This window comes from Cloeon dipterum, chromosome 3, assembly GCF_949628265.1.
Source record: "Cloeon dipterum chromosome 3, ieCloDipt1.1, whole genome shotgun sequence".
NCBI classification, from domain to species: Eukaryota; Metazoa; Arthropoda; class Insecta; order Ephemeroptera; family Baetidae; genus Cloeon; species Cloeon dipterum.
Window position 1 is genome coordinate 4,357,738 of NC_088788.1, and position 24,615 is coordinate 4,382,352.

A 24,615-nucleotide genomic window follows, 5' to 3' on the forward strand; every position below is an offset into this window, starting at 1 on the left:
ACGCAAATTATGACGCAATTGACGAAAACTTGGTTATATTCGCGCATTTTCACGTGACTGTTTTTTCGCGCCATATACTCACCCGGACGCCATCTCTGCGCATCGCACGAATCTGGCCCCCCGCTGGAAAAAATGTAGGTTTTTTCCGAAGCCTGGTTCAAACAGACAATCGTCTAAAATCCTCAAGTTTATCAGTAAATTGTTTGCCGATCTCATAACGTTTTTAAAAAAGCGGTGTCGGTGTTTGCAAATGCTATCAACAAATAATTTACATATTAGTGTCCATGTGTATTTACACAAATTTAATGCCTTTACTCCCTCAATCATTGCCACCTTTAAAAGCGCAGTTAATTCTATCGCTAAACAGAGTACTATGTAAATTGATAGATAAACGAGCAGAGCTAACAGCCGGAACCTTTCTTCACACAAAATCCAAGACAGTAATTTATTAGCTCTATCTGCTTGCCACTGCAGCAAGAGAGTCGCGCAGGTTGCATACTCGGGAAACGTCAGGCGCTCGCTGGTCGGGCGAAAAGTTGATGCGACGCGTTCGCGGCGGCCACCGCACGTGCCAACTCTACACTGTCCGAACGGTTCACAGCTTCACGTGTGTGTGTATGTGTTGCAGGAGACCGGGCTGATGGCGTTATTAGATTCGCTGCTGGCGAGTCAACACAATCAAGAGGTGCGAAACGAAAGGTCCTCGTCGGAGGGCATCACAAATTCGTCGGAGGCGGCCAGCAGCGCCTCCACCGCCGACCGAATACGTGAAATCATCACACCGTAAGTGCATGACGAGAATTATCTTCTTGTATTTCAGCTGCTGCGGCGATGAAAAATTGCTGACAGATTCGCACGCCGCGCAAATTGGACCAGATTTTCGCTCCCCTTGATTGAGACCTATTGAATTCGATATCAGTTTCAAGTTTGATTCGCGGACAGACAGAAATCGATCTGTCTAAACAATACCGGGGCCGGGCTTAATTGCCGGCACGAGATTTCTGGCCGAGTTTGCCAAACCGGAAATTGCTCTCTTTGTGGAAAAGTTGGGCCAATCAAACACGCTCGATCAGAGGAGAGGCATGCGAGCAAGCCACTCCAATAAACTTTTCACCGGCATGCAAGTTTCTCTTTTTTATTGCACTTTGGCGTAACATTTCAGAATGAAACAAGCCTTGAATAGATTTTTTCAAGGAGTTAATATTCAATTCTTCGGAGAGGGACGGTTACCTTGACTTGATTGTCGTTCCTTTAATTTCCGCCGAATCTTTGTCGCACAAAGCGTAAACTTAAGTGCTTTTAGAGAATTCTTAGAAGAAGATTTGCTCAAGATAATTTCGTCCTGGTCCCGGCAAAATTGCGCAACGTTCAACAAACACCCAAATTTACATTGTCGAATTGATTGTTGACCTTTTCTTGCAACAAGGAAATTCGCGTTTGGTTGTTGAAAGTTGCACAATTTTTCCGGGACCAGGACTTATATTTAACAACCCCTTTTTTAACAGTTATGTACAAACTGAATTTATTTTGTCTGGATGTGGCAGTAATATGGGACCTGCAGAACCATATAGTAAAGATTACTTTGAAACTAAATTACAAATTAGCAAACCATTGAATTTAGAACCAGGCTAAATAACTTCTGAGCTTTAAATTTGTTCAGAGCTTTCAATAATCAAATTAGCAATTAATAATACAATTTTGAGTTAATTTTATTATTAATTTAACCCGTCTAAAAGCATCTAAATCGTTGAAAAATTGTGAATTTTTGCCTTTTGGCACCTGCTTTAATAGTTGTTGGAACTTCTGGTGGAATCATTCAGCCAATTTCTTTTTCAATCTACTTTCCAGTTCAGGAGTATATTTATGAGAGAAAAAATTTGGTTTCATTTCAAAAGTTTAGACTTATTTTGTCGTTTTTTCTTACAACATAAAAAATATTTTTGAAAAATATTAAATAGTTTAAAAAAGTCTCAATGTAAATGCCAAGTACCTTTGAATGCTTTGAATATAATTTAAATGGATGAAATAAAAACGTCTAAAGGTTGGAATCCGTCTAAAACTGACGCTTTTGCTCAGAAAGACTGTCTAAAAAATAGATTGGAAATTAATTCTAGTTTACTGCCAATTATTCTTGGTTGGAATACGTGTCAGTTTTTTTGGCTAGCATGTTCGTTTTGCGTTTCCTTCTTCAGTTTGTAATCTACTTTGTACAGTTTTTCCTGAAGTTTCTGTTGGAGGAAAAATCAACAAAATTTTCTAGCCATTCAGCAGGTAAAAATATCCTAAAAATTAAAGAGGAACTATACTGCAAAATCCTGGAAAATGCTGGTTGCCAATGCATAAACTCATCCCTAATGATTCAGTTAAAGCCTAAATTGATTTAAGAAGCTCTGTAATTTTTTGAGAAAATTGGCTGGAAAGTTAGCGTGCTTTTCAAATGGCAATGGCTGTCTCCTTACTTGAAATCCGATTTAATTTCAAAACCAAGAGTTTCCCTAATAAACCGTTGGACAGATCTCGACGAGAGGAATCGGTATATGCCAAGAAAATATGTTCAAGCACTGTACATTTTGGAGAAAATTGGCAAAATTTGAATTTTTACTGTATGAAGGTCATTTTTTACTATTAAAAATTGTTGAACAAATTGTTTAAGGCATCCAACAATTCAAAATAATGTTCAATTGTTGCCCTGTATCAATCCACTTTAACGCTTAAGATTCAATGTTTAACTCTTCCTCCTCATTTTTATCAGTAAAAATTCATTTGTAATTGTAAATAAGTTATAGCTTGTTTAATTTAAACAAGAATTTAATGATTATTTAAGGAAATGGTGCCGATCTTCATTTACAAAACACAGGAAAAATCACCAATCCTAAATATTTTATTTGGTACACACCGCATACACATACAAAATCCCATAAAATGTCCTAAGATTTTGCACAACAGCAAAATCGTTTATATCTCTAATGGATAGCTTCATTAAAATCTCGTGCTATTTTTTACATAATAATATCTAAATTTGAAGTATTGCTCCGCGGCACGGAAGTTTCAATATGAGGCGTGCCAATTAACAAGGCAGCAGTCAGTTTGTGTCTGATTCTCACTCTTCTTTTAATGAACACCCGCAGTGCCGGCACCGCAGCATGCCAGATGGAAATCGGCATCAGCTGTTATTCACACATTTAGCCCGGCACCGCGCGCATTAAAGCTGGTGGCTGAAAGGCGGGCTATAGCCAAGGTCGTGGGACCCCGCGTGAGCACCATTGTGTCGGCGGTGCCCCCGGCCCCAGTATACGCCGCGGCAACAATCGATATAATTTTGCCACTTCATTGTTGCGTGATAAAAAGTGGGCGATTCATTTGTGTGACGAATAAAGTGGCGAGGCGGCGGGGAGTTTTGCGAGTGCGAGACTTCTCGTCCAAAGCAAGGGCGCGGGAGGGTGAATTCTCATTTTCGAAGCAAGCGCGCATACCCGGCCAGAAACTTAGCGCTGCCAGCCAGACCGACCGACCTTTTATTGCCCTAATATTTCAGTGAAGCAGGTGCCGACGAACGCCTGACTTGTTATTTTGCTTGTGCCTCTCGTGCTAAGGAAATTGAAACTAATTTCGAGCCGCTGAAATTCCGGCACCGCCGAATGCACCACAGCACGTTTGCATTTCTCGCCACTGACAGCTCGTGCAACCGTTCAGGTTTGTACGCGTTTGTGCTCAATTCTGTTTATTTCTCCTTAACAGGTCAAAACGTTTGTTATTGTTTGTTTATTTGACACCATTGGTGTACGATTCACAGTAAATTAAAATTTGTTTCTTATAACAGGATGCTTGAGATGAGGTTTGGGGTTTATTTTAAAGAGGAATGATACTGCAAAATCCTGTTAAATGCTTGTTGCCAAAGCATAAACTCGTCCCATAAGATTCAGTTAAAGCCTAAATTGACCTAAGAAGAGCTGTAATTTTTTGAGAAAATTGGCTGGAAAGTAACCGTGCTTTTCAAATGGTAATGGCTGTCTCCTTACTTGAAATCCGATTTAATTTCAAAATCAAGAGTTTCCCCAATAAGTGGCAGACACCGTTGAACAGATCTCGACGAGAGGAATCGGAATGTGCCAAGAAATTATGTTCAAGCACTGTAAGTTTTGGAGAAAATTGGCAAAATTTGAATTTTTACTGTAGGAAGGTCCTTTTTTATTGTTGCAAACTGTTGAACAAATTGTTTATGGCATCCAACAATTCAAATAAGTTTCAATTGTTGCCCTGCATCATCCACTTTCACGGTTGAGTAAATAAGTAAGCGTGGAATTACAATTGATACATTTACAATTTACAGTAACATCGAAATGAAAACATTTATTTCAAAAAATTCAGTGCCAATGGATTGTCGATTAATTGTCTTATAATAATTGATAAGATTCAGACTCAGATACTCTTTTTATTTTGTTAAGCCAAATATTTACTCTTAAAATGCGTCAGGTATTTTTAGCCTTTTTAGGCTGTAAACATAATCATAATCACAGACAGAAAAATTCGTCCAGGTGATAGAATTGGTGGTGCAAAACTAGCTGCTTGACATTGGAGATAAACTCTTTGCTATCATCAATTAACTTATACAAAACATTTCATTTGCGCAGTTGTGTAGAGGAATTTAATCACTTGACGCGGGGGGTGCAGCCGTAGTGGTTGCCCGCTGTGAACGAGAGCACCTTGGCCGCTTTGTCGCGTGCGATTTCCGTGTGTGTGTGCGTTCCTCCACAGGTCGCTGCTCACGCGCACGATGAGGATCCAAACCAAAATGCGTTGCGTTTTCCAGAGAAAATAGTTTAGTATATTGTGTTAAAATTTTCAGTCCCAAACCCGGAGATCTCTGGTAGCAACCCGGTAAATGGCAGCCCCAGTTGTGTCATTGTTATGTAGGCTGCCCTTGAGGAGAAGAGGAAGCTGAATAGTAGAAGAATTTGTATTCACACAGAGTGAATTATGACTTACCCTTGTTCTTCTTTTTTTTTAGTGTTCTTTACTTTCAAATAAATTACTTTGTACTTGGCAACTTAGTGTCAATTTTATAACGCATGTTTTTAAAGTATTATGCGATGATATACGTGACCTGAGAAGGCCAAAGCAGCTTTCTAGAGCGAGAAGATTTTCATTAGATGTTGCCGCTAATGGAGAATTTTGTAATATTACGCCCGAACAATATACCATGAGTTTCAAAATCGCTACTATTCCAAGAAATCACAAACAAAAATGTGCTTCGGAAATTCTCCGACACATTCATTTTCGTGGTGAGAGCATCTGTCCGAATGAATATGAATTAAATTCAGCTGCTTTGCGGGCTCGCGCGTGCATCAAAAGAATGTGTCTGATTTACGACGAATAAATATTTACATTAGGCTCTTAATTCAAGCGACACAACGCTCACGATGCACGCATACAAGATGCACACGCAGTTTGCACCCCCTGCGAGCGGCCTAATACGGGGGGCCGACGCCGGTGGGGCGGTTTTGGCTCTCGCACTTTTTATTATGCTAATATATCATGTAGCTGATTTCGGTGTGTGGATATTCAGGAGCACGGCCGACTACGTGATATGCCTGAGAGCCCTGCCAGCGCGCGCTCTCTCTCTCGATGGCCCGCCGCCGCAGCAACGCAGCCCAACCTGCCCTCTGCTCTGCCTCCTCGTTTTGTACTTTTATGCAGGCGGTGTATCCGCTCTCACAATACTCACAGTGGCACGCATAAACATAACCAACCACAAACACATCAGCTGAATGCATAAAAATCACGCCTCGCGCACCCACCCTCCCGCAGCATACAAGCTGAAAATTTAAGTGTTTGATTTTCCTCTGCGAAATTATGGGGTATATTCGACCCTCATTGCTAAAACATCGGCTACTCCTTTCCAAATTATCAATTTCAGGATAAATCATTGATATTTATGGATTTAAATTTAATGAGTTGCAAAGGAATTGCTTTTTTTTTGCTCATTTTATCCCTGTTCGAGGACCGGAGGACCGGGAAGGGCGCGCACTGCATAGCACGAAATGCTGAAACCTGGGTCCCAATAACACCGCGAACGGATAACATGGACGCACCAGGCCGCACGCAGGGACCCAGCCCACCGAAGGGCCACTTGCCTCCGCACCGAGGACTGCATTGAAACGCTAGACATTCGTCCCGTGAAGCCAAATCACGCATGCTGGAAAGGTGCAAACCAGCAAGTAGCGAGTCGGCGCCGGTGCGCCTCCCAGCCCGTTGAGAAATTTGAGCATTTCGAGTCACTAAACTAACCACTTTTTGCCATCTCCGGAGAGTCATCTCTGACATTGGGTAGCCGGTATTAGATCTCGGAACTGGTAGCTCAAATACCTCCCTTTGCTTTGACACTTCTGAGAGTGCCTTAACAATGCGAGCCAAAGGGCTTGGTTTTCAGGACCTTAAAACTATTTGTTTGACCCTGACTAGAATTTAAATAGTAAAGTGTTTGAAGTTGGTTGGTATCACAATTTTCATTATTGAAAAAATACAATAGAATATTTTTTGAGCACCAACGTCGTAAAACCATTATTTATTTTGATTTTTCTATCGCGCAGGGTGCAGCCGTATATAGTGGTTGCGCGCTATGGACAAGAGCACCTGGGCCACTGTATTGTGTGTGCGTTCGTCCACAGGCCACACGCGCAGGATCCATAACAAAATACGTTGTACTCTCCTGAAAAATTGTGTCCAAGAAATAGTTCAGTATATATTCAATAGAAGTCATGTAATTTGGATTTGTATCTATTTTTAAAACTATCTATTTGACTAGCTTTCATGAAACAGGGCTGAAAAAGAAAGCCGAAATAAGTTGGCAAAATAAAGACGACCCTCTGTATATATAGTCTATGAAAAGGTTTGTCTCCTTTTTTTCTTTTTCTACGTCAATATTGAGATTTGCTGAAAGTTACATTGGTGCTATTTATATTTATATTTTATTTTATTGAACATTTGCTCAACACAACCCGTGGGTTATGAGCTTACGGGGACCCAACAACACCGCCGAGCGGATATCATTGGGCCCGAGTGGCCGGTAAGAATCTTGGGCCCAATCGCGGTGATCTTTACGCCTTCCCGTACCGATGTGTTTCATTGAGGTGCCAGTCATTTGTCCATAAATCCGCTGGTAAGGTGCGGATAACAACAAGCGGAGGCGCCTCCCAGCCAATTTGAGCATTTTGAGGCATGAAATTCACCACCTTTTGCCATCTCTGGCCTTGTTTTGATCACCGATCTGCTCGAAACATCTCCCACTGCTTTGACACGTCTGTGAATAACCCTTAACAATGGGGCCATCGGGGTGGTATTCATTGTATATTTTTGAATTGAATGCGCGTTCCTGCAAATAAAGAGGACACTCTTTCCCATCAGCTATACATGATTGATATGAAAGTGCTGTATTGAATTAAGATAAATTTTGTTCGAATTTCAGGGTGGCCGTCAGTGTATTAGTAAGGGCACTGCCCGAGTGGAAAATTCCGCCGCGGCATCGACTTCTTGCTCCAGGTCATCAGTGCTGTCTTTGTCTCAGCCATTATGAGGTGAGTTCTATTTTCCCGGGTGCAATGACCAAGTTTGCTTATCTTTCGAGCTGTCACAAAATCATATGTAGCGTGCCGAACGCAGGTGTTTTCCAAAAAGCATGTTGTATGTATGCGTCGGAGGGGGACTCGCAGTGTTTTGTGTTCTGTGATGCAGGCGTCGGCATGGCGTGGGACAAAAATGCGAACGTACCTTTCTACAACAGCAAGCTTAAGACTAGTTGAATGTTGCAGCAGCAAATTCTAACAACTGTGGCAGTGTACAATGGGAGGTAGCTGCATTATTGATTTCTAGATTTTATTGTGCGGGAAAAACATGCCGAAAATCCAAATGTGAAGGGTTTTTTCATACGTAAGGGGGTTTCGTTGAAATAAATATTGGAATTAATCAAAAATGTCTAATAAAATAATGAGAGGCGAATGAAAATGAGCTAGCTTCTAATTAAATGCAGATAGCTTTTGGACTTGTCCCCTATATACCAGCACCGGGGGCCAGATTCACGCGACGCGCAGTAATGGCGTTTGGTAGAGTACGGCGGGAAAGATACAAACGTAAAATGAAATTGGCTTGGAAAATTTAATTACCATGAAAATACCTTCAGCACGTTGAATATTTTTGTTGTTATCTCTTTACTAACAGCTGATTGTCCCGGTAATTGGTGAATCGACCGTTATAGACGGCACATCAGGCTGATAGAAATGTATCAAAATACGCGGGAAAGAAATTATTGGGTCAGCACGCCTCTTTTTCGACGCTTCTGATTGGCTGCTGCATGGGACTGTCTCCTGATTGGCCTCCATTATTTCGATGCCATATTGAATTCCCCCAGTAAACAATCAAGGGCTGGCAATTCATGAGAAATTAATTTATCTTTTACATAGAATTAATCCCAATCAATAGTTTTATTAAAATAAATTGTCTGCGTCTTTTGTGCTATTTTTCGCTTGACACACTGCCCCTTGAGTGTATTTAGAAGCGCTCTCTCGCACACATTTATTCAACCCTTTGACTGTGAGAGCGAGTCAAAGAGTTGATCCGCATCACAAAGCTCTCTGTGCTACTGCTGCTGCTGCTGCTGCATGGGAATTTTTTATGCGTGGCCAAATATTGGGCTAAGGCGGATCTAATTACTGAAATAACAGCAGAAATAGCATGCTGTCGCAGCGCCAGCATTATTTCATATGCTCTGTGTGTGTGAGTGTGTGTGTGAGACGGGAAAAATATATATGTATAACAAAACGCAGGCACTCATTTTAGACCAACTATGTGTAGCAGCAGCAGCTGTGCTTTAGGCTGTGCAAATGTGCAATAAGTGACTCGGTCTCAAGTGCCTAATGAGCCGCTTCAAAGTTCGGGCGGCGTGGTGAGCGCGCGCTTAACTTTTGTGCCGTTATTTGCTCATTAGGGGCTGGTTATTTTCGCTGCTGTTTTTCACGCAGGATTCTCCTTTCGTCCACTCTCATTTCTCATTGCGCGCGTGAGTGTGAACAGGACTGGCGCCTACTTCAGCAATCTAATATTTAAAAGTGTGACCAGGAACTTAATAATTATCGATTAATTTTACTAAAATATCAGAAAATGTAAATTTTGATTAATACTTTATCCTAATAATTGAGCAAAACAGAGCATCTCTCACTCATGCAAGAGTGTGTTTGCAATCCTCAAAAATTTGTTTTCCTTGTTAGGAAAAAAAGGAATTCATTCAAAACACTCAGGAAAAGTGGATAAATTATATTTTCTATGATGATATTTCAAAGCAAGGAATTTACAGAATATAGGTCTAAAAATATATCATAGAAACCGAAGCATTGACGTTCCTCAAATGCTTTCAGGAATAATTATTGAATTAATTGAATTGTCCACTCAAGAGGAGATTATTTGATCACAGGACAGTTTTGGCTCATTCAAAGCTTACCGAAATTAAATTTTTTAAGGTAATTTTAGCATAAAACGCCAAAATCTCATCTCCACGTGGTCTGCTTACAAAAAAAACACGGGTTTTCTATTTTGTTCGTGGGTAGAAATTCTTCATTTTCTTAAAAAAATCGTTTATTTCGTAAAATTTTCAAAACATCGATATTTTATCAGTTATATCAAAGCTTTTTAAAAGTCGTCTTTTTGTAAGCTGTGACATAATCTAGAGAAGATCTTGAGCTCCTTCAAATCAACTGTGGGGGTTTAGATGATATCGCTTTGTTGGATTTGCTCGAAACGACGTAACGTGCCATTTTTTGAAAATACAATAATAATCGTTAAAAGGCAAATCTCTAAATTCTAAATCACACATTCCACAGGTTTTCTCTGCTGAAAGGAAAACACCGACGCACGAAATATTAAGAAAAGTTGCAACCCTTTTGCTGTGAAATCGTTTTGAATAGCACCATTCTTCTGTCATTGATCCAGCGCTTATATCTTTTCAAATTTTTGTTCACATTTTCACAAAAGACACGCCGTGAAATCCTATATACTGCGCGCTCGGCATCTCTTAGAATCGTGGCAGACGACACCGTGCGCAACTCGCATAGCAGCGTTGGCTTTCAATCAAGATAAGCGGAAATTTTTACCTCACGTGTTGCCGCAATTATTAACTACAAACGCCCACGCCGACGCGCGAGACGCAATTCCGATGCAAATAACATCGCTGCACCCGCACCTCGCAAGCCGAGCGGGCGGGCGGACGGGCGGGCGGCGGGCCGACCGAAATGCGTAATGGCCACGCATACTTTGAATAATTTAATTAGAACGCGTGTGCGTGCGTGCGCGCGTGCAGCGTGTGACAAAATGCTTTACATGTGTTGCGATTACCTTTGCTCCCGAGGAACAATAATAATATCACGCTCTTGCATAACGAGCAGAGACGCGCGGAGTAGTCTTTTTATCGCCGCGTGTGATCAGCTCACGTACGTTGTGTGTAATTTAAACTGGCCCACGTGAGATGCATGCACTACTCGGCGCAAAGAGAGAGAGAGAGAGAGAGAGAGAGAGAGGCCCCGGCATAGCGCACAGTTCAGTTCAGGCCTCGCACATGACATTCGCGGCCTGAGCAGAGGGCAAAAAAAAGAGCTCCGCAGGCAAAAAAATCAAGCTTTTCCTCATATCTCTCTTTGAGGAACAAGTTTGGCGCTCACGGCATCAAAATTAGTATGGTCGCAACGAATTCTACATCATTTTCCCGGAATAGTCTATTAATCTAGTCGAAAATTGCCATTTCAATTATTATCTTCCTCGAAAATTAGAGATGCAATCAAGTTGAAATAATGGAAAATCTCTTTTTCAAGACATTTCATACCAAACACCTATTTAAAATGTGTTGAATGAAATTTAAAATGCTTTTTCTACATTCGAGGAGGAAATTTTTCATCTTTTGTACAGTCAAGAAATGAAATTTAAAATTAAAATTGTTTGTATGGTGCTGGAGCATATTCAGACTTCAGACGGTTTTGAGATTATTGGGAGGATATTATGTTACTAATTTTCTTGCTATAAATATTTGCCTCTATTTGCCATAGTTTAAATTTAACTTCCTGCCCATATACAAGCAAATGGAAAATTGAGATTCAAAATTAAATTATTGTGGATCAGTAAGGAAACTAGATTCCGCCCCCAATAGGAAATAAAAATAAATAAAAACAACAAAAATCTGTCGGTTCAGCAGGTTGAGAAAAATCTTTGAGTGAGTTTTCAGTTTAATGCACTTAATTTATCATCCACACAATAATTTGGATAAAAATCGTACCACTGATCAGATGCTGATTAAAAAAAACCAATGTCAGCGGGAGCTAGATGTGCGATAAAATTGGTCCCCTCTGCGCAGATCAAAGATGACGTCTCTGTGGGAAACAAAACGCTCTCTTTGGATTGCCGTACGAGTGTCAAGAGTTTGTTTTTACTATCCAAAAGACACAATTAGTATACAAGTAATGCAAATTATGTTAAAATATTGACAAAAACTTGCTTCTTTTCGCGCATTTTCACGTGACCGTACTCCACCGGATGCCACATCTGCGCGTCGCACAAATCTGACCAATGATTTTTCTTAAGAGCAAGAGTTAATTGTCATCTCCTCCATTGCTTGTAAAAAGTTAATTGAATGGCATTTCAAATAATAATTATTGAAATTGAAAATTGAAGTTAATTTATTAACAGCAAACTCGTGTTCTGTTTGCTTCAGTTTTTGAGTAAAATTGTATTTGATAGATCAAACAAACATGCCCAAATTTTGATTTTGTATGAGCTACCAAGAAATTCAAAACGTACGCTGATTAATACTGAATAAATTTGGATTTTAATCGTATCAAAATATATCGAGTTAGGGTATAGTATTAGGCACATATCTCGTGTAATACTGATTTTCCCATGTTTTACATGATTTGCACGCTAACAAATTAGGTTTGCGCTTTGATGGGTATAGCTCAACAAGCTCGTTTCCGAAAACCTGTAATAATTGTATGCGTTCGGCAGAGGCGTCCCACAACACGGCCTTTCTTAGAATGATTTGAGAAAATAAACGTTCGGCTGGCTGGCCGGCCGGCCGGCCGGCCGGCCGGTGCGGTGCCGTGCGGTGCTGTGCGGCGCGGCGCGGCGCGCCCGCTCTCATCAGCGGAGCGAGACGGACGCGCGCGTTTAAAACAATCACCCTGCGGCTATGGAACACGAAATTGCTTTTGTGAAAAATTAAATTTTTCTCTGCTCACTCGCTGTCATTCAAAATAAAAGCGGCGCGCGTATCGTTTAATTTACACCGACTCCGCCCCGGCTGTAATTTACCCGCGCTTTTCCTCTGCTTTGGCGAAACAAAGCCGCGGTCCAAACTTGGAGATAATTGGAATATTACTACGCACGGCGGCGGCCAGACACATAATTAAAAGCAAATAAAAATAAGCCCTCTTGCGTTTGACACTTTAATGAGCAGAAAAATATCATCAGTCTCTCTGCTGGATTTCGGTTTCGCCTTCTCTGCTGGCGTGCATTAGCATTTCGCGGAATTCAATTCGATAAAATCAGTGGAGTATAAAGTATAGCATTTTGATTAGATTGCCTGTTTTTGCAACAAAATTCTATTGCTGCTCTTTAATTCCGGGTCAAAGCACGAAAAACTAAACCATTTGGGAAATCTAATTCTGATCGCGCGCGCGTTTTGCAGGCTGGCGAAACCGTGAGCGGGCTGCAGTGTGGCCACGAATTCCACGCAGACTGCCTCAAACCGTGGCTCCAGAGGAATTCCGCAAGGTCCAGAGGGGCTCGTTGTCCCATCGACCACATGGACCTCACACCCTGGCTCACAGAGAGGCTCATTTCGCGGTGAGTGTTTACGCTTTCTGCACCTTTCAGTTCACTATCTGATAAAGAAATCGTAAATAAAATTTCTAGAACATAATTTTTCATATCACACAATTTTTTCTTTGGAAAAAAGCCAGAGAAAAATTTGACTTGCAAAAAAACTTTCATGGGATGGGACATTAATTTATACTGTTAATAACTTTTTGGTATGTGAACCTAGCTCAGTGGTAAAAAATTTGACCAACGAAGGTTGAAAAAATTGATAAGAAATTTTTATTTAATATTGGTAATTTTGTTCTTCTGACTTTGGAAAATTTTGTTGAGATTGAAAATTCTCTTAAGGGGTTCTTCTATAAGCTCTGTAAATTTTATTCAAATTAAAAAATAACCAACAAAATCACAAGTTATTTTGAATCTTTTTTAATTCGATTAAATATGTGTTGCAGTTTTTTTACTGTTGGTTTAAGAATAAATAAGAAAGTATTAAGTATCGAACCTCATTGTCTAACAGCCAGATCAGACATTTTGAAGGTATTTATTTCAGTATTAAGCATTAAGCTATTAGAAATATTGCAGCTATAAGTAATTTAGGAATTTATCGAGAGAAAAATGAACACAAAACATCAGTGTGCATTAAAAATACTTTTTTCGTGTTAAATTTAATAAAAGGATTTTTGGTTGTATAACTTTGGTAATCCATAACTCACAATAAATGTCACGCAGTGAAATTTCCCCCATGCAAGGTTCCTGAGAAAACGAAAAATCTCTTTGTTATTTTGGGTAACTGTTTCATAAATATGTATTTTACAGCTCCATATTGTTTTGAATTTTATTAACACAACACTTCCCGTGGGTGCCAGGCCCCAATAACACCCCCAGTAATTGAGCAATAACAGTTTTGGCGCCCACTCCCCCTCAAAATGGAGGAACATTTTTCAAAAATTTCATGATTACCTAACAATGATCGTTAGCTATGCAGCAATAATTAAGAAACCAAAATCTACTGCATATACAGACAGAGAACGGCCTCCAGAGAACCGCCTCCGAGCAAGAGCGTTCCTGCGGGGGCCAATGACGACCTGTCCCTGCGAAGCTCGCGACTGACCCTGATCAACCGCCTCCACGTGGGCCTCCACCCTCACCCGTGCGGCCACCTGCCCACGCCGCCCCCGTCCACGTGTTCATCGCCTCCACCGCCCCCGGCGCCGTCGAGCAGCGGGGCCAGCCGCCCGACAAGCGGTGGCCGAAAGGGCCGTCTGGCCGCCCAGCACTCAGCGGCCGTGCTGCACATGGTTTCCCTTCACCTTCCGATCGAGGCCCAGGAGGCCGCGGCCGGGGGCGGACTCGTCGGGGGCAGAACCAAACAAATGGAACCCAGGCGAGGCAGGCTGAGTTGGAACAGCAGGGAGCCGGCTTTGCACCTCGAAATTCCTTGCAGGAAAATCAGTCTTAAAGCAAAGTGTCAAAAATTGAATTAAATTTAGATTGTAAATTTCAGGAGTTTTAAGTTCCTTGGGCAAGACACGAATTTTTAAACTGTGTTTCGTCACAGAATAGTCAGTGCTATAAGACAGTTTTATTGGTTTTAATTCACCCTTTGTAGCTTAATTTAAAAGGATGTCATTTATGTTTGGTTGGTAAATCTTTTTTACGAACAGTCTTAGGGCTATTTAAACCTTCTTGATTTCTGCTTTAGAAAGGAACTAATATAGTCCAAAAAGTTCTATAATTATCGACTTTGCATTCAGCAAAATTCTATTTTCATCTGAAACTTTATTTAAAAAAAACTCTGGCACGAAGCTTTAGCCATTTTATTTTATGGATATCTTTATTTGGAAGTTTCTAAATTCTTTTAGATGTTTTGGCAGTCATAGACGGTTTCTGTAGAGTTCAAGTAAGGCTCAATAAGCTCAAAATTCGTGCTTAATTGATAAACTCAGGCAGAAAAAATGTCGAGCGTTTAAAATTCTCAGTTAGCCAATGCATGAAATTTGATTTTTTTTTCTCAAAATGAATCTATGTAAGATGACCACATGGATACTTTATTTTTTAATTACCATTACCAACAGTTTTTTCACATTTAAATCAAATTGTCATGGTTTGAGTAAATATAATTTAATAAATGCAAGAAGCATAATGGCAAAAACTATACTTGGCGTTTAAAAAGGTGACGTCGTCGTATATTTAAAAGCTTAGAGCAATTCCACTCTAATTTTAGAATACATTCTTCCACTCGTTAGTTTTTATTTGATGTCCTGGAAACAAAAATCGGTCCAGCCAGTCGCGGCAGAATTTATACCAATTTTTAATGATATTTAATCGAAGCTAGTAATCCAATTTTCTCTGTTCACGTAGGAATTTTGACTCAAAGTAATTTTTTGCGGATCAGTAGAGCAACTATGCCCCATACATTTCCAAATTCAGGACACTTTTTTGTGTTGATAACAGGGAAAAAAATTCAGTCAATCAGTTCAGTATTCAGCAAAAAATATTTGGCTAATTTTTTGTTTGAATGCGCGTGAGTTTTCGTTCATACACAAATTAAAAAGCCAGGCACTAGTAGACACACGGAGGGGGCCAAAGTGCATTCTGCGACCATCGCATGCTTTTTTTTTGTTAACAAATTTATGGTGGCTCGGTCCTACGTGGAGGTCAATAAACAAATGGACGTCAATAAACACAGAAGGTTCTCTTTTGTGGAAAGTGATCATTTTCTATTCGCTTAAAGCATAGTCAGTTTAATAGTTTCTGATTTGCTTAACGCTAACTGACCCGGAAAATGTGACGATCCTCTCATAAAGCAAGCACCCCTGTGGTGGAGAGAAAGGACAAACCGTATCATCGACCTATTTCAGAGTGAAATTATTTGTTGTAGTATAATGAGTATAATTTCCTCAGCCAGGCATATGAAAGTTTATTTCACGTTTTGGACAAAGGGATCAGGCTTTTTGTAGATTTTCTATGAAGACTTCTGCTTAGTCACCAAGTGCCGAAAAGTACCAACTTTTTCGGCCTCTTGTTTGATAACATCACCGACGACAGCGGAGTTCGGCTCACACTCGGGACGGCCAGGGTACCTCACAATATCGGCAGCGACACCAACTCCGAGCGAGAGATCAGCACCAACTGCGTGGATTTTACTTCTTCTTCAGCTTCCCACAAGTTGAGTATAATAAATATTTCATGTTACAAAATTATAAAGACCTTTTATAGGTAATTTCCGTTAATTTCCTTTTTTCAAACACTATGAATGAAATATTTATTAAACACCAAAAGGTGTACAACAGACAAAAAATACAGAGTAATTAAATCACATATCAATGCTCGTTTTTGCTTTGGCGGCTTGGCACAACGTCAGATTGTTCTTAACACATTCAAAAAAATGGTAAAAGTTAATTTGTTTAATATCACAGAATTTGCACTCGCAGTCCTCACTCGCGCAGGAGTGATAGGTCAATTTATTACAGATCAAATAGTGAAAACCGTGACAAGCGTGTCTCGTGAACATATGTCTGTTAATAAACATGGCTCCCTTCCAATTTTGGTTGACCATGGCGGGGGTGACGAAAAACCCCGGGTCGATTTCGGAGGCCTTAAAATCCTGGTTAGCCATGAACTTTTTAAATGAATCAGTCTCCGGCAGTGAAAATCTCGTTTGCAATTCTTTTACAAGGAAATCAGTGTCTGCTAATTTATATGTCAGCCTGGATTTCATTAATTTGGATACGGAAAGAGCTCTTTTTAGAAATCTTGATTTGGAGGATTCTAATTTATTAAAGTCTTTGAGATTTAAAAATGGCCAAATCGCCTCTATTCCGTAACTTGCGATTGGAGCTATTGCAAGATTGAAAAGTTTCAAAGCAGTGCTGACTGATGATCTGGGGAGAGAGTTTAGTTTGGAGGTGGCTAGAATTGAAGCTCTCACTTTTTTCTCAATATGTTTAGAAAAAGAAATTCCAAATTTCAAACACTATAAATCTCAAAATTATAAAATAAAATTCGAGGGATGAGATGAGCACGCATACACAGAATGACGCGTCTTAGTTCTGGAGCGACACAGGGATCTCAAAGTGGGGAAGTGGGAATTTATTTCTTCCTCATTAGAAGCAATTTGGGTGTCGTCAAGACATCGTCCCTGCTCTCTCTCTCTCACTCGCGCTGCGCGCTCTCAACAATAAACATGCGCCACACAATGATTTAAGAGTGACGAATTTAATTTTGGCTCATCATGATATAATGAGTGATCATTTTATTATCAGATTGAAAGTTGGTCCTATTATCTTTAAATTCAGTAAATGCTTGCATCCTGTGACGCAATGCTCTCTGTATATGAATCGCCGAGTTTTATCTCATTAGGTCAGACATGCATTTCACGGACTCCACGTCTCTCGCTCTCTCAATTGAAAAATTTACTTCCATGAATGAATGAACACAAGTCGCAATTTGTTAACAATGAGAGAGAGCCATCATCAGCCGAGCTCACAACAGCACTCGCGTGCACGCACGCTCTGTTTTCAAACAAATCTTGTTTTGCAATGCACATCAGAGATTTCAACTAACGAAGTTTATGATTTGATTCTGGCAGTGAAGAATATAGCTTTGGTTAATTTACTCCCCTCTTAAATCAAATTGAAAATAAATAAGCAACCGCGGCTATGCATTTATACATTTTTTTTAATTTTCTAAATGAAGCTCTCGAGCGTGTTGTAAGGAATTTATCGCTGATTCATTCTTGCTAACAGACATACCTCCGAGCATGAATCATTTTCACTCTCAGCATCTCGGGAATGCACATCAATCACCGGTTGTACAAGGAAAACGCGCTAAGCGAAAAACGGAAGATGCTCAAGCGCGGAATCTTACGCGTGAAATTAACAAAAAATACATACTTTTGCGTCGGCTAGAATTCTTGATTAATTGAGACATGGTTTTTAGAATTGGGAAATACAGTTAACAATTTTACAATATGAAAAAATATCAAGAAAAAAATAATGCCCTGAATATCAATTTTTTGCTAATAAAACAATCATTATAGTGCTGCACATACTAGTTGTCTTTTTAAATTTTTTGTAGAAAAAGTATCGTGTCTTTTGATTTATTTTTTCATTGATAGGCCAAATTGATGAATGTATCTTTCTTAAAAGTTAAACATAACTAGAATAATTATTTATAATTAATTATAATTAAGACGAACGTTTTTTCGTGTCCTAAATTTGAATTTAAACATTATTGCATGTTAAAATATCGAATATTTTTTAGGGTTCATGGTTGAAGAAATAATTCTTCAAATTTTTATTTAATTGAAAACCCCTGCCCTTGTCTAGCTTAGAAAAAGTTAACTCAACATTAAAAAAAATTATATTTTGAACAAAGAAAAAATGTAGAATAATCAACGGCTTGCAAATAAAATGATGAATTTAAAGTGGAATGATACTGGGCAACAATTGAAAATTATTTAGATTGTTGGATGCCATAAACAATTGGTCGATTAACAATTTGCAATAATAAAAAATTGACCTTCCTACAATAAAAATTCAAATTTTGCCATTTTTCTCCAAAATGTACAGTGCTTGAACATATTTTCTTGGCATATTCCGATTCCTCTCGTCGAGATCTGTCCAACGGTGTTTGCCACTTATTGGTTTTGAAATTAAATCGGATTTCAAGTAAGGAGACAGCCATTACCATTTGAAAAGCACGATAACTTTCCAGCCAATTTTCTCAAAAAATTAGAGTGCTTCTTAGGTCAATTTAGGCTTTAACTGAATCCTAAGGGACGAGTTTATGTATTGGCAACAAGCATTTTCCAGGCTTTTGCACTATCATTCCTCTTTAAGAGAGGCTAAAATTGTTTTTATGCAGGAAAAAAATACATCAAGATGAACAGAAAAAAAGTAATTGAAATAATCATTTAGCCAAATAATTCATTTGCAGGAAAATTGCCTTTTGAGCACCGGTGTGCTGTCATGTGTGTGTGTGTGTGTGTTGTGCGCGCATGCCACGGCACAGAGCGATTATATTAACATCAAGCAAGTTAATCCCCGTGCCCCTTCTCAGCACCGAGTGAAGTATGTATATTTATATGTAAGTGGACAAGACGAGCGCGATGTAGAGGAGCCGGCCGAGCAGAGAGAGATCAGAAGATGTTCGAATGGCGTGTGGTGATTAGCGATTATGATGAGATGCTGCGCTGGGGGGACTCCGCGCGCGATCATCATTTGAAGATGCTTCTCGGCTGCTGGCTCTGAAGAAGGAAGAGAGACGGGCAGGATATTACAAAGCCAGATTAGAGAAGATCGAGCCGCGACTCCTCAAGGCCCGAGGGGTGGAAATTGGGCGTAATTACCCCGACGGCGCGTTGATGCAGCTAGTATATATTTTGATTTAATAAATATAAATGCATGTGAGTGCCGTCGAGTAGGGGATTAGCATGAATTGCGCGTAATTAGCTAATGATCATTGCGTCGATGATATTGAAGGCGATCATCTCTTTTGGTGATTATTTATATTTTTTTGTCATCCTGCACTTAAAACATTTTGGCACTTTATTACTGCATATTTTTAAAATGTGGTTCCTTCGTAAATTATTAATTTTCTGAACAGATTATTTGACAGAAATGTTGAGAATTTAATGAGGATGGGCAGCTATCATCGAAATTTCGAGTAGAGCGAAAAACGAAGCGTTTGATTTGATTTTTCTTCCCAAATCCATTTTTAATCCATTAATTCTTGGTCAATTGATTGCAGATAATAAATTTCGTTTGATATCAGTTCTAATTATTTTTAAATAAATCCATGCAAAAAAATATACTCGATTCGCAGCGAAATTTAAATAAAAATATTGAATTTTGAAATTAATTATTCCTTAAGCACGATTAGTTTTATTAAATTTGCTATCCTTAAAATTGTGTTTGAATGTTCTGTTCAAATGTTTTCGGTGCTGCTCAAAAATTGTTTCTTTGATTTCCTTTCAAAATCCATCACATTAGTCTAAATTAATTGAACTCTCAAAATATGGATATCTGAAGCCAAGTTAAACACGGAATAACTGCTGCGAGTTGGTGAACTTGTTTGATATCAATCTGGTCTGTATGCTCGCGCAATGTTTGAGGATTGACAAGAGCCAATATTTGTGTTTTCGCAACTGAAAAGGAAACTTCGACCTTCCGCAACACGTTTCCGCTTTTATCTCCCAGCTCATATAGGTAAATAAACACGAAAAAGTAGATGGCACCCAATGCGGATGTACTGTCCTGTATCAGTTTGAACGCTCTATTTAAGTTTTTAATTGATTTATATTCACATTAAATATATATTACTTCATTCTTTATTATTATTATTCTGTATTTATTCTGGGTTAACAATAATACACAAGACCCGACGGGCCTACAAAAGAGGCCAAGTCGGGAATTGGCGCCTGGACAAATTAGAATAGCCGGGGTCGTCTCCGAAGGCGGGTTCAGGGCGCCGGTCCTCACTGCAATCTTGGTCCCACGTAGCCACCATCCACCAGGAGCCGCGAGGCCTGTTCGACTGATCAGAATGATAGCCAGGAACTTCGATGTCAGCTTGGGCTGGTTTTCTCAAAGTTGACTTGGCTGAGTTAGAAGCATGGTGAGCAGCCGGGCGTTAGCCAAGGCTTGACGCTCTTCCACGCTGGCCCCCAGCAACTCGTCAGGGAGATTTGGCGCTGGAACTCGATTTCACTCCCCCGGCCGGACTTCTTCGCAGACTTAAGAGCCACCCCTCGTCCGAAAATGAATTTCTTTCTTCAGGAGTGCCGGCTGTCGCTCGTTTGATGGCAAGGTTGAGGGCACGGCGGGGTCGACTCTGGGTCGTCCCAAGCCGAGATCCCTCGATGGTCGTTGCGGTGGCCGGTTTCTTGGACGGAGAGCCGCATCCTCCGGCTAAAGAGGACTCCTCTCCGCCAAGGCAGAGCCCCTCGGCGCGATTCTGCGATGTCGCGAGCGAAAATTCGCAGGGTGCCGTTGGCGAGCTACTCGGCGCTTGTTGGTCTTTGCCATTGTTGCTTGGATGGAATCGTACTCACTCGCCGGTCAGAACTTCAAAACCAGAATTTTGGGCCGAAATCTTGTTCCCCGGAAGAAATTTTTGACGTCGATCGATGCGGCGTGAAAAACTGAGCAAGGAGATGCCAGTTTCTTCCAGTCAAAGTTCAACGTCGGGGCCAAAAGGGGAAAATTCTGAGGAGTGAATTTGAAGTGCGTCCGTTCTTGTTGTCGGCAACAATCGGACTCTTATTATTATTATTATTGCTTGTTTATTCTCACCAAAAGATATGTACATACATGTTAAAAAACAATTTGTCAAAAACTAAAAATATAAATCACAGTGAGAAAAGGCACCATTCCTGGCAAACATCTCGCTAAAACTCTACCCAGGAGGGCAGAGCCGGAATGGGCCTTGAAAGGAGGGGAATTAAAGTGGAATGATACTGGGCAACAATTGAAAATTATTTAAATTGTTGGATACCACAAACAATTGACCGATAAACAATTTTTTCAACAATTTGCAATAATAAAAAAGGACCTTCCAACAATAAAAATTCAAATTTTGCCAATTTTCTCCCAAATGTACAGTGCTTGAACATTTTTTCTTGGCACATTCCGATTCCTCTCGTCGAGATCTGTCCAACGGTGTCTGCCACTTATTGGGGAAACTCTTGGTTTTGAAATTAAATCGGATTTCAAGTAAGGAGACAGCCATTACCATTTGAAAAGCACAAAAACTTTCCAGCCAATTTTCTCAAAAAATTACAGCGCTCCTTTGGTCAATTTAGGCTTTAACTGAATCCTAAGGGATGAGTTTATGCATTGGCAACAAGCATTTTCCAGGATTTTCCAGTATCATTCCTCTTTAAGCTGCACTAGAAACACGCACTCACATACGCCTTACACTTGGAAGGAAACTGTGCCGCTGAACAGTCTTTCTTAAAAGATTTCTTGAAGGAATGATCCAGAATTTCCTCGGTACAAACAGGTGCGTCTTTATTTTGTCATGTGGTCCAGCTGCAGCGCTGCAGCTGAATTCGTTCGAAATTTTTACACCCCATTTCAGGAAAAATATCCCAGTATTCGACACAAACCCCATTCGTTGGCACAAAAAGGCTTAAAAAATGAATAGAACACAAAATGCTGTGCATCTGTAAAAGGACGCAAAATAGCTATTCAATTTTTCTTTATTGTTTAGTTCTTGTGAATGACTTTTTGAGGCTAATGGCCATGCAACAATTGCATTGTTATGGACTACGCCTCTACTTCATCATTTTCGTAAAAACTCAGTCAGTGGGGGGCTCGGGATGTACGTGATTTTATGTGTTTTCACGCTTTTCAAGTTTAAACTTCCTTTTGACGCGATGGGACAAATAAATGCTTCTTACGAACAGAGTGTATTCATATTTTGAAAGATAAAATAACGGTGGTTTCAACAAAGACAAAGTTTCACGAAAATACATTCTGCCCGAGATTTAAAACAGTGAATGTGTGGATATAGTGTAATACAAAATCGCAAGGAATTTTCGCAAATCGCAATACATTTCCACCCCAAAAAATGCAGAACAGACTGCTGTGTATTGGGGGTTAGCGTCGCCTTTTGATTTACAGGAGTTATCCAAGAAGTTCCTTGTGAGAGGTCATGGCGGCGCAAGAACACGCGATAAGAGAGGAGTAGCGCATCAGAAGAGCGCAGGAATTTATTTAGTATAGGGGAAGAAAATATAGCAGCGACCTTGAATTTTATTGAACAAGCAAGGAGGAGAGAGAAAATAATAAATATACTGCGCGAGCGGAGAGACAGATAGATGATAACCCCTGCGCTCCGATGCAACGTCCTATTATTTTCAGGGGGGATGAAAAAGCTTGCAGAGAGAAGAGCAGTTAAAAAATCTCAACTGTTGATGCCATTCTCTAGATTATACGATAATTTATGTGTAATTTAATACTCCGAAAGAGACAAGATACGTGCAGATACATCATAAAACGCCGTGTCATAAACTGAGCGACAATTTTTCCCGGTAAAAACCTCAAGTAGCCACACGCTAAATATACTGATGGTTATGTCAAAACTAAGCTCAACAAATGCAGCGGTTATTGATGTCACCGTGAACAAAGAGTGTCCCTGTTTTCAATTGACCTGTGTACGGTTCACACACCACCTGCTGATTTCCCAATAAATAGGATTTGAACTGAGGACAAGAAAATAATGTCGTTTTAAACTTTAAAAAGCAAACTCTCCGCTTGCTGGGTTCTTGAACATCTAAATCCTTTAAAAATGCTGTTTTCATTATCACTCAATCACGATTTTTACCGATGAAAATCTTATGGTGGAAGATTTTGGACAGTAAAAAGTAAAATAGTCCGCGAACTAAAAACATCGCTTATTCTCAACACTATCAGATAGATCTTTCCCTGTACTTGTCACATTCCATTATCATCCAAAATAGAGGCGCATGCAAACATTTCCATTCATGCGATTTGAACTATATAATTCGAAGGAATATTGAGAAATCGCTTAACTTGTCGTGCCGGGAAGTATTAGTTTTCTTATAATATTTTTATTGGCTTTGACAGACCAATGCTCTACATTGCTGAAATAAAGCTCTTAATATCTATTTTTCTCCTTTTTCGACAACAATGACTAAGAAATCACTGTCGCAGCTGCCAGTATAAGTAGTGCACACAACGAAACACAAATCCGAGTGATGCAAAAATCGCTCTACAATGCAAACGACTGACAAAATTCCTTTGTGGGAAGCTTGAGCAATCGCTCCTACCACAGCGAAATGAAAAACTTTGGAAATTGTATCAACTCTTGTTGTTATGGCAATCCCCCATTGCGAGGATATTATATTATTTCAAACATTCATTGCTCTCAGCAAATTTGAGAGTATTTTGAGCATTAAATCTATTCAGAGGCAAAAATTGTTTCCCTTAAAGTGGAATGATGCAGGGAAAAAATTGAAAATTATTTGAATTGTTGGATGCCTTAAACAATTGACCGATAAACAATTTGTTCAACAATTTGCAATAATAAAAATGACCTTCCTACAGTAAAAATTCAAATTTTGCCAATTTTCTCCAAAATTTACAGTGCTTTGAACATATTTTCTTGGCATATTCCGATTCCTCTCGTCGATATCTGACCAACGGTGTAATCGGGGAAACTCTTGGTTTTGAAATTAAATCGGATTTCAAGTAAGGAGACAGCCCTTTCCATTTCAGCCAATTTTCTCAAAAAAATACACCGCTTCTTAGGTCATTTTAGGCTTTAACTGAATCCTAAGGGATGAGCTCATGCATTGGCAACAAGCATTTTCCAGGCTTTTCCAGTATCATTCCTCTTTAATTTTAATGAAAAACAAATCATTCTTAAATGATCGAATTGATCTATAGCCCAGAAATCCTTGGGGCGGATCACGGCACCGTTTTTTTTAGCTCGAACTTGAAACACTGTAAAATGCCCAGCGTTGCCATTTTCCTCAAGGCTGCGTTGCCGTCATCCGCCCCCTTTCCTTTGTGGTGGTTTACTGGCAAAGTAAAGCTCGTGTTCTCCTGAATCGGTTATAGTGATCAAGGGTGACACCTGCACTGACCCTTCAATGGACGAATGGACCTCACACGACGCTCCCTCTAGGGATTGCTATATCAGTTTTGATATTGTCACAGTAAAAGGTTCAAAGATACAATTCATTATCAAACACTCTAACAGATGGCAGAAATAAATCAACTAAACGAGTATCCA

General features: G+C 39.8%; 1 protein-coding gene across 1 annotated transcript; it reads left to right on the top strand.

Annotated features, from left to right (window-relative positions):
- The first annotated feature begins 631 nt into the window (after window positions 1–631).
- Window positions 632–14,900, top strand: LOC135940234 (uncharacterized). The gene is made up of 4 exons (XM_065485039.1): window positions 632–783; window positions 7,466–7,574; window positions 12,719–12,876; window positions 13,871–14,900. The coding sequence occupies exons 1-4, from the start codon at window positions 641–643 to the stop codon at window positions 14,331–14,333; spliced, it is 873 nt and encodes a 290-aa protein (XP_065341111.1). The 5' UTR covers window positions 632–640; the 3' UTR covers window positions 14,334–14,900.
- Window positions 14,901–24,615: the final 9,715 nt, after the last annotated feature.

Bases quoted from the DNA above. Each gene is read 5' to 3' on its own strand.
- LOC135940234 (XM_065485039.1), top strand. From the start codon at position 641: ATGGCGTTATTAGATTCGCTGCTGGCGAGTCAACACAATCAAGAGGTG. The intron at 784-7,465 runs GTAAGTGCATGA...TTCGAATTTCAG, and splicing joins ATACGTGAAATCATCACACC to GGTGGCCGTCAGTGTATTAG. The intron at 7,575-12,718 runs GTGAGTTCTATT...CGCGTTTTGCAG, and splicing joins TTTGTCTCAGCCATTATGAG to GCTGGCGAAACCGTGAGCGG.